The following is a 14,252-nucleotide window of genomic DNA, read 5'->3' as shown; positions in this document are numbered from 1 at the left end:
ACCGACGCCGTCGTCTTCCCTCTCCGTCCCGTCTCTCTCCCTCTGGGATGCAGCGAAAGCTGCTCTCATGCACTCCCCTCCTCTCTCTCCGAACCCTAACCCACACCTCAACCGCTCCCGCCCTTCTCCTCTTCTCTCGCTCCAAGAAGCACTCGCCCTCTCCCCGCGACGAAACCTACGACCCTCCCTTCTCCGCCGTCCCCAAATCCCCAGCCCTCAAATCCAAAGCTCGATCCCCCATCGGCGACAAATCTCCCCCTGTCCGGTCCGACCTCCCGTTCGACTTCCGCTACTCCTACTCCGAGAACGACCCCTCCGTGAAGCCCATCGGCTTCCGAGAGCCCCCCCGGTTCTCGCCCTTCGGCCCCGGCCGCCTGGACAGAAAATGGGACGGCGTATCAGCGCCGGCGAACGTGGGGGTGGATCCGGAGAGGGACTCCGAGGTGCGGAACTCGGTGCTCGGTGATCCGCTCACGGAGGAGGAAATCGAGCAGCTCGTGGAGCGGTATCGGCACGATGACTGCTCTCGCCAGATCAATCTAGGTTGGGATTATCTGCCTTTGTTTCTTGATGTCATTTTGTTTCTCTTTTTCGAGATCCTAATTGTTTGGTTTTTCTAGTTATGAACTTATGATCCAAAATGGTCCTCAATGACATATTGGCTATGTTAATTGTTCCATATTGCATGATTTTTTTTTCTCTAAGTTACAAGTGGAAATTTGAATCTTTTTTTCTTTTTTTCAGTAATTAGCAAGCTTGATTCACCCGTTTCTGATGCAATAGGAATTTGGTTGGAGTCTTATTTCATCATGAGAACTAAGACTCTAGGAAGGGCTATCTTTCTTATTTTTTGAGTCCATATGCCTCTAAATTGTAAGAGTCCTAGGGCACATGCAATCAAATGAAAATTGACTGAGACTATCTCCTATTTTGGAGGCTTGTCACACTCAAAAAGGGATTGGCTATTTCTACTGATATGACACGATCATATAATTTATCGAATAACAAAGTTATAGGGTAGAGTAGGACATTTTATGGTGTTAATATGACACCTAATACATGCAATTCTAGGCCAGTCACCTCACTATGCATAAAGATAATCCAATGTTTTATATTTTTAAAGTCAGTCAATGGAAAACTTATTCATCTTCGGATGTAACTAATTAACAATAAACTGGTCTAACCACTCCTTAATCTATACACTACAAAATTTATGATTTTTTTTATATATATTTTCTAAGTGGAAGCAAGTTGGCTCTGCTGGCCACTGAGAAAATACATTACTTCAGCATGCAGATGCTGCACATACCACCTTGGGATGTATGTGGAAATTCTTTAAGATGCTTACTGGTCCTTCAATGCAGCAAGTGGGCATTTCAAGGCCACTGTTATATATCTTAAGATGCTTGTGTGGTGTATACAGATAGAAAGATAAAAATAATCTCACAAGCTAATAAAGTTATCTTTCATCTATGTACATATGCGTTGAATTTTGTTAATTTTTTGAAAATTGACATAGGATTGAATATATATGAGAAAATTGGAAAAATAACACTTCTGCTTATCTTGGGGCTGTTTAGCTTTTCATAAACCATGGATAATTGGGAATTGTCCACTTCCTTTTCTTTGATTTGATGGAACTCAGGATGAAGTTTGAAGCTCAAGATTTGCGAAGCCTTAAAATCATAAATCTTAAAATTCAGCCCCATTAAGCCAATGATGGAGTGTTGGTTGGTGGAGCATAGCTAATATAATTTAAATTCCTTTTCCAATTTTCAACAGCTTTTAATAATTCCCTCGGTTATGGGCTCACATTTACCTCTCCTCTCCCCCTTCAATTTTTTCTTTCAAAGAAAAAATGCTCACTTCTTTTCATCTCCTTGGCCGTTCTTGACCCCCTGTCATTGGCTTTGCTTTGATAATGGTAGATATCTCTCTCGAGTTACTCATGTCCGGACTTCACTTTCTTTCTCAGCCATTCGAGGGTTTTGAGGTGCATAAATTTCTTTTGGGCAATAGTGACATGCCATAGTCAAAAATTAGGACAATCCTTTGCAGATCGAGGAGGGAAAATTTTGTCTATTTTTAAGTACTTGAAAAGCTGACCTTTGAGGTGGAATGAAATTAGGGCCCTACCAGTTAACATGGCTTTGTGATTATGGTTGTTACGTTATGAAGCACAAGGGATTAGTTTCTTTTCAAAAGGCAATGTTACCTAGACATGGGACATGGGTGTCAAGTGTCCTGAAGAATCCAAAATGACAACTTTAAAAATCTTAAGTACAAGGACACCACTACACACTGTATGTCATTTTGCATATAAAACATGCTATTAATATGGTGGAAAGAATGGGGAAGGATAGATATAGACAAACATAAACATTAAATCTTGTGTCTATCTTAAAAAATGATACAAACTCTCATGTTTAGTAAATTAGGAGGGAAAATTCGATATTTAGGCATTGAAAATTTCTCGATGTTTCGTTAGTCATGCAAAGGGGCTTTGTAGCATTTTCAGGTATGGCAGCTGCTGATAGGCCCACTTGTCATTATTCATCTCACTTAGCTGTCGATCAATAGAGAGGTTGATCCTGACCCTTGCCAGCCTGCCAATATCCATCAAGATCGAGCAAAAATGTATGAGAATGTGAGCGAGAAGTAGGCAAGGAGAGACTTTTCTCGTGCTCTAGATTGAATGAGTCTTGCTTATTGTTGTGCAAGCTTCATCGGAAGGGCTTGAGCAGGATCTAATGGCTAATGGAAGGGCTGGAGGCATCAGATGAGGGCAGAGAGGTGAGTCGTATGCCCTAGGGGTCGGATGAGGATGGGAGGGCTCGAAATCCATTCAAAAATTTTGAATTTGAAATCAGGATACGATAAGAATAATTTGTTCTGCCTTATAGGCACAAAAACAACTTTGAACTTGTTTTTTTTTTTTCGACAGACATTTAACTCATGCCATCCAATTGCAAAACAGAGCTTGCAAAGTTGGGATGGCAGCGATTTCGCCATTTGGAGTTTTGGATGGAAGTTTATTGATGCTATACTGTCCAAGCAATCTGCTCTGTGCTTTATTCAGTAAATCAGACATAGATTTCAATTCAATGCTCAAAATTGAGTTCTGTAAAATGCATTGGATTCCTGATTCGATGCTCTCACCAACAAGTATAATATTGACCATTTTGAACTAATAATATATTATTAATAATTTTAAAATTGAGATCATGTTTCAAGCAAGGCTATTTTGGTGAAGGCATCCACATGCCACTTAGTAATTTTAGCATATCTCTTAATCCCAAACTCCAATTTGGGTGTCACAAGATGCACTAACCTCCTGACTTTATTCCCTTTTACGAAAAGTACATTCATGACCATGTCTAGGCTCGTAAGAAAAATGTGAAGAATTTTGAGAAATCAGGGAATTGTTTTATGAATGCATGTTGGATGCGTATGAGTAAGGAAATTGACCTTTGAGGGTTTATGACACCGGATATAGGGGCATCACTCATATGATCAATTATTTATCCCTAGTAGAGCACCAAAATTTGGGTGCCTGCCAGGAGAAGATAGAACCAACCACCACCGTGCTTAGCTTATCATTGCATAGCCGTTGCCCACTTGAGAGGGGACTTACTGGAGTTCCTTCCTCGCTTCTCTCAACATCAGAGCCCGTACTAGGGCCTGCCATTGCTCACTTAGAAAGGGGATTTCTAAGTGTTAGATATGTTCCCTAGAGTGGTGGAAGGGTACTCATAGTAGGCAACCTACGGGTAGTAAACTCAAAATCAGTTCAAAAAATTCAAATTTAAGGTCAGTGTATAGCTTGTATGTATAAAACGGCTTTGAATGACAAGTTTTTTCTATCAGGACCTTGAGACTGTTAACTCATTCGATCCAAATTCAAAAAAGACCTTGGGGAGTTGTGATGACGGTGATTCTGCCATTCAGAGGTCTGAGAGAAGAATATGGCTGTCTGGACCTTGAGATAACATGGCTCTACTGTCCAAGCAATCTGCTCAGAGCAGTATTCATTTCCATCCAAAGCTCGAAATTGAGTTCTGTCAAATGCATTGAATTCCTAACTTGATGACCCACCAACAAGTATATTATTTACCATTTTGAACTAAAAAAATATTTATTAATAATTCTGAGATTGATATCATGTTTCAAGCAAGGCTATTTTGGTGACTTAGTAGTTTGAGCATACCTCTCAATCCCGAACTCAAATCTGAGTTTCAAAAGATGCATTAGGCTCCTGACTTTATCCCCTTTCTGAAAAGTATATTCATGACTATGTTTAGGCTTACAGAAAAAATGTGAAGAAATTTAAAAAATCAGGGAGTTGTTTTATGCATGCGCGGAGGATGCATACAAGTGATGAAATTGACCTTTGGAGGTTTGTGACACCAGAAATAGGGGCGTCACTTATATGATCATTGTTTTATTAGTGGTAGAGTGCCAAAACTGGGGTGCCCGCAAGGAGCGTGGGATCCATGGTATCTTTATAATGCGAGACTTTATAAATAATTAAAAAGATAGGAAATAAAATACTATTAGCTCATTTCCAACCAACTATTTTTTAATTTATGCATCAAAGACTATGTTATACTTTATAATTGATTTTAATATATGCTTCACTCATGGTTTGGGTTAACTATTGTTTTTTTTTTTTTTTGAATGAAGTATTGTTTTACTCTTTATTATAATTTGTTTATATTCTAGATCTGTAAATGTTCTGGGTTTGACTTTAGTAAGATGCCTTTGAATTTACTATGTATTGCTTTATGTAAGTGATGTTATTATACTTAATGTGTTTTTTTAATAAAATCAATAGTTTATTTGTTGCTTTTGTTGAACAAAATTTTTACTTGGGTGAGTTGGGTTTGTTACTTATTGATTGGTTTAGTTCCAATTTCAACAATTGACAACCAATTGGGATTGGGTTAATTCTAAGTTAATGCAAACCTACCTGACCTATGTACATGTATGTTTTCTAGTGTTGGGCATATGCAATGCACGTGATTGTGAAAGGGAACAAAAGTAGTGAAAATATCAAATATATGATATGTCTGGAGCTCATGTGGAGAGTTGTGCAGTTTGGTAATTATTGCAAAGGTGGAGTAAAACGTATATTTAAGTCCTGCCCCTAGGATCTACACTCAATGGTCATTTTGTAGTTCCATGATGCTTCTTCCATTCTAAACTTGCTAACTTTAAACACCCTTCTAGTAGCTGAGGCATGAGAAAAGCTTGTTTCATGTGCACTAGAGAATATATAACAATACTTGAGTTCTATGCTTCACAAGAGAATATATAACAATACTTTGAAACATTTTTTCATTCTTTCATTCTAGACCACTCTACCACCACTAGTTTTCAAGCGACATGTTTGGCACTATGTCAGGTCCTGATCTTATTAGATGCATGGCATTTAGGGAGATGCAACTTGCTTGTTTTTATTGAATTATGTGTTTCTTTATTGATTTAAATGAAAGAAACTACACATAATGCAATTACGTCTTTTGAAGTGGAGCGTTCACTTGCAACAAGAATTTCTTCTTCTATTCAATATCTACTTTGTTTTGATGAAAATTTTCATTCATATGTTTGAACAAAATTTATTCCTATGTAGGGAGAGGTGGTGTAACACATAATATGCTGGATGACATCCATAATCATTGGATGAGAGCTGAAGCTGTGAGAATCAAGTGTTTGGGAGTGCCAACCCTTGACATGGACGGTGTCTGCTTCCACCTTGAGGTTGCAATTAAGGAAACTTTTAATGATGAAATGTCTTGTGAATGTATTCTTATTTTGTAATCTTTTGGAGATATTGTCCTCAGATTATTTGTGACTTTTGTACAGGATAAAACTGGTGGGAAAATCATTTATAGAAAAATTAACATTCTCGTTCTATATCGTGGTCGGAACTATGATCCAAAGCAAAGGCCAGTCATTCCTTTAATGCTATGGAAGCCATTGGCTCCCATCTATCCAAGGCTTGTACAAAATGTTGCTGAGGGTCTGACGTTTGAGGAAACAAAAGAGATGAGGAATAGAGGGTTAAATTCACCCGCTTTGTTGAAACTCAGTAAGTAAATTTGTGTTGATGCGTGCTGCGTGAAATATTTGAGTAAATTATTACCCTTCAGATCACCACTACAGTGAAATATTTGAGTAAATTTGTGTTATCTCTCTTTTTCTTCTTTTTTTTTGTAAAATTATCAGCTCATATATCATAACCTGATTCTTGTTTAAATGTTTGCCAATGTGAAAACCTCAATTGATCGTCTTAGTGGCCACCTATGTGCATGTTTCATTTTGTGTGCTGGACATAATCTTTGCAGCTAGAAACGGTGTGTATGTGAATGTGGTGGCGAGAGTAAGGGATGCCTTCAAAACTTCAGAAGTGGCGAGACTGGACTGCACTCATGTGGGTACCAGTGACTGCAAGAAAATTGGTGTGAAGTTAAGGGTATGTCTAGCATGCTTCATTAATAATGTTTTCTTAACTATCTTGATTCTGGATTGAAAACTTTGATATATGTAAACTATCTGGTCATTTGGTATTCTAAGAAATGAAAATGTGCAGTATTGCTCTGAAATTTTCTTTAATTTTTTACATCCTTAAATTAGTAATGCTTCTCTAATGTCTAGTATTATAGCAAGTTAGATCCTCACCTTCACATTATTGATGTTCTTTGGATCATGATCTGCTAAACCGGCCCGAACCGGCCGTTCAGCATGTACCATACCGGTATTGGCGCCAATCGGTACGGTTCGGCTGTGAAAAACGGTTTCGGCCCCTATAATCATTTTTTGTTGTGTACTGGTGCGAATCAAACCAGTTCGCACCGGTACAAGCCGATATTGGTGCGAACCGGTCGGCTCATGCACGGGGTAGCACGCCTGCGCGGGGGCGGGTGCACGCGTTGCCCCGCACAAGGCAGTGCGCGAGCTGCCCCGCGCGGGATATTTAATGCCACGGAGTGGCATTAATTATCACTCTGTGCCATTTAACGTGGGGCATGCAAGGAAAAGGTATCGGTACGAACTGGAACCGTACCGGTCCGATAGGCGACCAGTATGCCTATCGGTACCGGTACGACGTACTTTGCTTTGGATGGGTAGGTCTAAGAAAATTTCATGATCTGACTTACAGAAACCGGAAATCCTCCATATGAAACACTTGTAATGTTTATATTTAGTAGGATTATAAAGCCAGATATTCTTATTGGCCCACAAAATATTTTATCACCTTGTAGCCATCTGTAGCTGAGTAATCAATATACTGATGTGGATATATCATGTAATGTTAGTAACTTAGCTGAGGCAACTAGCTTTAGAAGAAAATAATGAGTTCGCATTCATTTTAGGATACACTATCAAACTCTTTAGCTGCCTTACTAGTTGCTGAGAAATTTGTTCTGTTAAGTGCACAAAGTTGTGCTGAAATTCATCTTGAAGGGTTTCATAGAAAGAATTTCATCTTGCACCAGAATAGAACTTTATGTGAGCTGGGATTTGTATATGAGAACCTAATGATGCCTATATTTGTATTTCTTTTTCTTGAAGGATATAATTACCGCATAACCAATAATATACTATATACTCATGGCAAAAAAATAACTGCAGTTGAGGCTTTTCATTGGAAGCTTTTCTGATGTAATGCCAGCAATCTAATTAGAGCAAAGATCATGTTGCTGTTAGCTCCATGGTTATTGCATGTGGACCAGAGGTTGACCTTGCCAAGAGTCCAGATCACCAGGTTACTGGTCCAACCAGGTCAATTGGTCAATCTGGCTTTATATTCAAATTATACTTAACAAATTTAAAAATTTGGAAAGATAGATATAATATAAGAAAAATATGTATAACTCTTTACAAATTTTCTACTTTAAATTATATTCTTCCATTGCAGAATAAACGTAAAATAATAAAAAATAATTAGAAAAATTATATATAATATAAAAAATATGTAGAATTTATTAATATTTTTAATTATTATAAGTTTTAAAACTACATAAAAGAATAATTGAATATATTTTTTTTTCTTTTTTACCAAAGGAAAAATAACTGATTATTGAAATATTACAACCTGGTTGAGATAGCTTCATTAGTGACAATTTTGTAAGGATAATAAAATGTCATAGTGAAATAGTTTCAAACTGTGTCAAAGTGGTTGAGAGGGTTCAGACCATACAACAGCTCAAGGGGTTATAATCTGCACTCAAGTGTTAGTCGCTTGCAATTATTTTTGAAGTGGATTCCTAAAATTCCAGTTTTCCACCAGCCTGGTTCGTCTCCTTGAAATAATCCCAGTTTTCATGGGGTTAGATGTATATTCTGTCCAAATATGAAACTGGACCAGTTAGGGGGGCGGTGCACTAGTTGTCCACTCTGGCCTGCAGTAAACAAAAGCCCATAGCCCTGCATGTTTTGCAAAGGAAAGGTATTATATATGATAAAGTACTACTTTTTGATGAATCCTTTAGTTAACAATGAAAATTGTCATGTTTATATGCTCTAATTGATAAAAAAAATATGTTTGTAATAAGTTAAATGTCTTGCTGCTGTGTTCTGATTTGTGCTTTAAATGATTTACTGCAGGAGTTGGTGCCTTGCGTTCCTATCCTATTTAAAGATGGTCAGATTGTAATTTGGAGGGGAATGGAAAGCCCTGGAATTAGTTCAGTGAATTCATGACTTACTAGAGGTGATCCCTTGTAGATATATGCTTCGGCACCAGGGCCAAAGATTAGTTCAGTGAATTCATGACTTCATGAGCAAAACAAGTAAGCTGACGTGGAGTTTGGACGGTCTTTACAAAGCTCTCATAGTAGATATATGCTTGAGCACCATGGCCAAAGATTTAGATGGCTTGATGGGCTATACGTTATGATTGGTACCTTGATCTGTCCATTGGGACAAAATATTATTGGTCTCACAATAGGATGAGATGGCAAAGGCTGTGTTCTTGTATATGAAGCTTTCTAGAATCGATGGTTTTATCCTCTGCGACAAATTAAATACAACAAGACTGCCAGCCTGGGATCGGAAAAAGAAGCTAGCAATTGGCTTGAGTTTTTCCTCGAAGAACTGATGAGCTTTTAAATAATGGCATTTGCATTTGGGGTCCTAATTCTTTTTGCCCATCTTACTGGTGATCGTATGTGATTACATTTTTGTTGTGACCAACAACTTAAGAAAAATTAAAGATGTCCTACTCCGTGCATTTGATGTTTTACATGCCAACTTCAAAGCATTGCATCATTTTTTTGTTCTAACTAGCAAGGAAGCTGTGCAGAGGTTTTAAATTTTTCTTTTTCCAAAGAAATCATGGAGCAATACTTGTCAAATATATGTAAAGTTACTAATTGCATTGCACCTACAGCAGCTTGTACATTGCTTCCCTTGAGTTTCTTCTTGGAAATTTATTATCTGTTTGGATATTTCTATAGGATTGAGCTGAAAATTTGTAGGAACCGAATATGTTAGGCTCATCTAGCTTAAATTTTTCAAAAGCCTATCCAAACCCAACTTAGGTCTTAGCCTTTGGACCGCTGGCAGAAAAAAAAAATTTATGGACTCCAGCTCTCACCATAAACTCATGAGATTTGTATATGTCCGGCCGTTCTGTCTTGTTTTTTTCAAAAAAATTTTAACTGGAATTTCATACAAGTAATAATATATTCAATAAAATTAAAAAACAAATCAGGAAGTACCCTAAGCAATACTTTGGCTATAAAAAAAAAAAAATAGACAATTTTTTCTTCACAATTTACATGATCCTTCTGAAGTGGCAGGCTATATAAGAAGCCACTCAATCTGCGGCTTCGTTAGTCTCTTTGAGCATATGCTTTTTTTTAACGGGTGAGTCTAATATATAAAATTTTTAATAATTAGGTTAAATAATATGGAGATACGGTTCGAACTTAGGATCTCTGCTATAATACCATATTAAAATCACCACTTGTTCTAAAAATTTAAATTGATGAATGAGATAGATTTATTTATATATTTTATATTCCAAATATTTTGAAGGGGCCTCGTGAATCCAGTTCATCATCGTAGCCAGGGAAGTAAATTTTTTCCTACCTTAGTCCCATGGAGCGCTGGAGCGCGACATCCCCGCATCGCTCGACACACGCCCTGAAGCTTCCCTGCCCTTTTATTCCTCCTCCTCTGTGTTTTCCCCCTACCCTGATCGAAAGGAGCACGGGAACTCGACCTGCATTTAGCCGCCGCTGCTGACCGCATCCAACGGCAATAAAGCCACATACGCATCCCAAACAGGGAAGTGGGCACATGGCGCCAGCGGAGCACGGGAACTCATCCCGCAATCCGCTGCTGCTGCGAACCGCATCCGGCCGCAAGAAAGGCACATGTGCGCCCTAACCAGGAGACGGACACATGGCACGCTCAGGGAAATGGACACGTGGTATGCTCCGATCGCGCTACTGGACTCATCTTTAACGTAGTTGTATAAAATTCCTTTCATGTTATGCCATGCAAATTCTCCCTACGTTGATCAAGGTGACAAGCGGACCTGTTCTATGTTGCCGGTCATGGCGTTCTTTTTCTCTGGACTACTGCGTTGCCCAGCACTTTTGAGAGATCTTATGTTTCTCTTGGGGGGAATTTGCATCCTGGTCTTTGAGTAAAATGAGAATGTCTCCATTGAGAATGAGAAACCATCTGGGCTTAACTCTGTATTCTACCTCTACATGGAAAGTCAACATGACTTGAAATTTTGCATTCTACTAGATTTTTGACTTGTTGCCAGCCGTCTGTCGAGTGTGTTTGTTATATTATCTAGAGGTTTGTGGAGCCAATTTGTATTGGAACATATACTTGAGGCCATAGATCTTCGAGTTCCGAGTAGGCCCTAGGCTTTTGCATCCAACTTCCCAGGCTTTATTTCGTATTTCCCCCACCAACGTTTGGTAGGTGCCAACGCAAGTGTAACTAGATCTTGGCATAGGCAATAAAGACTTTGGGTGTGAATCATGCGGAACAAATATGTCTGCAGTCAAAATCCCTGACATAATAATTGAAATCGGACATTAATCATCCCCAAGCCCACTAATAGTCGAGCAGTTAAGGTCATCGCAGTTCTGAATTTGAACCTTTCAGTAAGCAAGAAATATGAAAATGGGATGTTGGCTTGCTTGGATTGCTGACCAATTTGTAAGTTGCATCCATATTTGCTCTAATATCCCCTCAGCAGTAGCTTCAAAATCAGCCAGCCAAGATGTTTTCCAAGCAGCGTGTGAATCTGATTTCACCAATGCTAATGAAATGTTTCTACTTGAAAGACCATCTTGATCCGCCAAGAGTCCTATTTGGTATATATCATGATATCATCCATTTGCCTAGTTGAGCACTCGAGAAACACAATATCATTCTCTCCATGATCTGTATGCAAATATTAGCTAGATTTGACTGGGATTCATTGATTCATTGATTTTTTTGAACGATTTATCAATCGTTCGACTGATTGATACCTAGTAAGTGGCCATTTGGTGTGTTTTTTTTAGGAAATAACAAAATTTTCAGGTCCTCATCCTTGGTTATTTTCTCCAAGTTGTAAACTACTAAATATTATTGGTAGCTTCTCATGTAGACCATTCGTTTGTATATATAATACTAAGCAAGATGCAATTGCCAAAGATAGAGAATTTGTAATACCCTACCCAGCTAATAAGGAACGGGCTCTAGTCCACTTGACCCGCCCAGATGTAAAAGTTAGAGTACAAGATGAAAAATAAAAATAGAGCCCTGTTCGACTTAGAGTAGGAGATGGAACAAAAAAAAGATAGAGCCTTGTTTGTCTCTGTTCGACTTGGAGTAGAAGATGAAAAAAAAAAAAGATAGAGCCATATTTGTCTTGAAGCAGGAGATGGAAAAAAAAAAAAGATAGAATCTTTTTCAACTTGGAGTAGGAGACGAACTCCTCCTCCATCCCGATTTTCTACGGAAGCAAGGAAACCTAGCCACCAACGGCTATGTAAAGACTCCCACAATCTCTTTTGCCTCGCCACCGATAGGTTTTACGGATCACCACTGCTAGACCACCGTTGGTTCCTTCTCCTCCTCTTGACTTCCAATAGTCTTGGCTCATGGTGCTTACCAGAAATTCAGTTGAGCGCTTGCCAGAGTCTTAGGTTCTAAGAGAGAATAATTTAGACCTATAGTTTGGTTTCGCTCGCAAAATAAGTAATATAACTTATTTTCTAAATTTATCAACAAATTATATAATAATTATATTATTGTGTTTTGAGTCGCATTATTTATGATTTATGAACTTGAAGCATAGTATTTATTTGTTGAATATCTCTTATTATGAAATATTTTTGATGTATGATCGAAGGTATTGATATTATTACGAAATATGTTTAATTAAATTCTATATCAAATGGTTTTGCATTTTTCTTCGATTTGGAGTATGAAACTGATTAATGGAAAGAGAGGTTTGATTCAAGACGATTTCGTAGCTTAACTATGTATCGACACCCCGCTAGTGGGGTTTATGCATTGGTACATCAATACCTCGCTAGTAGAGGTTATCCGCTCGTATATCGAAATCTGTCAATCAGGGTTATACTTTGGCACATCAATATCCTGCTAGTAAGGATTATATATTGGCATATCGACACCTTGCCACTGATGGTTATACGCCCGCATATAGACACCCTGCTAGCAGGGCTTATATATTGGCATGTCGATACCTTGCCAGTGAGAGTTATACATTGGCACTTTGATTATTACTGATTTTATATTCTGGCCCAGCCATAAAGTATAAATATGGTCATAGTTTATGGCTGTCAACATGATCTTAATGTTTTGAATTAAATTAATTTTTGAACAAAATTTAGATTTTGAAATGACTGGATAGTGTATAGATTTGATTTTGAATTGGCATACTTTGCATGCTTAATTATTGTATATTATTATTATTATTATTATTATTATTATTATATTGCTTAATTTATCTAGCTAAAGTGTTCATTGCTTACTGAGTTGTCTAGCTCATTACATGATTTCTTACTATTTTTACAAATTTGAAAAACTAGCTTGACTCAGATATTTATCATGGGAGAGCGATTAGAGATAAGATTTTGATATCTTTGTTTAGACTATTTTTTTTAGAGTTGATGCAAGATTTTAAAATATTATTAGTTCTGTAAGGCTTTTAATTTTATTATTTAAAGTAGAACTTGAATGCTAATTATTTAAATTTATTCTGCTGCTTGTATATGATATCATGTTGAGATGCCTTGCATGCTTGTGAAGAAAGTTTTCTATGAGTATGTAGCAGTTGCCACGACCCCTGACTCGTGATCTCGGGTCGGGGCATGACAATTAATATAGTATTAGAACATAAGTGGATAAATTATAATATAGAATCAAACATATGATGAGTGTAGGTGGGTAGACACTAGGAACATTGGGATACAAATCTATATTGATTACAGAATAAGTTATTTGAAGAATTAAGACATCATATTTGAGGATTTCTAAAAAAAGAGGGAAAAAATGTATATTATCTATTTGATACTTTTGGGTCTTTTCATTGAAAGATATTTAGTGAATACAAATAATTTTGGTGGTTTAAATCAGAGTTGTGCAACAAAAATATGATTAATTGAATTATTTTGAAACTGATCATATACAATAACTTTAATTTGAAAAATGTTATGACTTGATGTAGAAGAAACATCATTAAGACTCAAGTAAGAAAATTTCAAGAATGAATTTTTTTTTAAGATGGAAGAATATAATACCCAGCCCAGCTAATAAGGACTAGGGCCTAGTCCACTAGACCTAAGAGTTGGAGTAGGAGATAAAAAAAGAGGGAATAGAGCCCAGTTCGACTTTGAGTAGGAGACGAAAAAAAATGATAGAGCTTTGTTTAACTTAAAGTAGAAGATGAAAAAAAACATATAGCCTTGTTCAACTTGGAGTAGGAGACAAAACTCCTCCTCCATCCTGATTTTCTATGGAAGCTCGAAAATCTAGCCACCAATGGCTATTTAAAGACCCCACACTCTCTTTTGTCTCACCGCCAATAGATTTTGCCAATCACCACCATTAGACCACCGTTGATTCCTTCTCCTTCTCCTATTCACTTCCAATAGTCTTGGCTTGTGGTGCTTACCGAAGATTCAGTTGAGCACTCATCGGAGTCTTAGGTTCTAAGAGAGATTGTTGAAATTATTTGGACCTATAATTTGATTTCGCCCGCAAGG

At 37.6% G+C, this 14,252-nt stretch overlaps 1 protein-coding gene across 1 annotated transcript; it reads left to right on the top strand.

The window, feature by feature from the left end:
- Positions 1 to 9,403, top strand: LOC103720928 (CRS2-associated factor 2, mitochondrial). Its single transcript, XM_008810900.3, has 5 exons — positions 1 to 543; positions 5,633 to 5,760; positions 5,866 to 6,091; positions 6,348 to 6,475; positions 8,611 to 9,403. The coding sequence occupies exons 1-5, from the start codon at positions 48 to 50 to the stop codon at positions 8,704 to 8,706; spliced, it is 1,074 nt and encodes a 357-aa protein (XP_008809122.1). The 5' UTR covers positions 1 to 47; the 3' UTR covers positions 8,707 to 9,403.
- Positions 9,404 to 14,252: the final 4,849 nt, after the last annotated feature.

This window comes from Phoenix dactylifera, unplaced genomic scaffold, assembly GCF_009389715.1.
Source record: "Phoenix dactylifera cultivar Barhee BC4 unplaced genomic scaffold, palm_55x_up_171113_PBpolish2nd_filt_p 000213F, whole genome shotgun sequence".
Taxonomy (NCBI): domain Eukaryota; kingdom Viridiplantae; phylum Streptophyta; class Magnoliopsida; order Arecales; family Arecaceae; genus Phoenix; species Phoenix dactylifera.
Note: the sequence above shows the minus strand (reverse complement) of the source record. Positions and strands in the feature narration are given on the sequence as shown.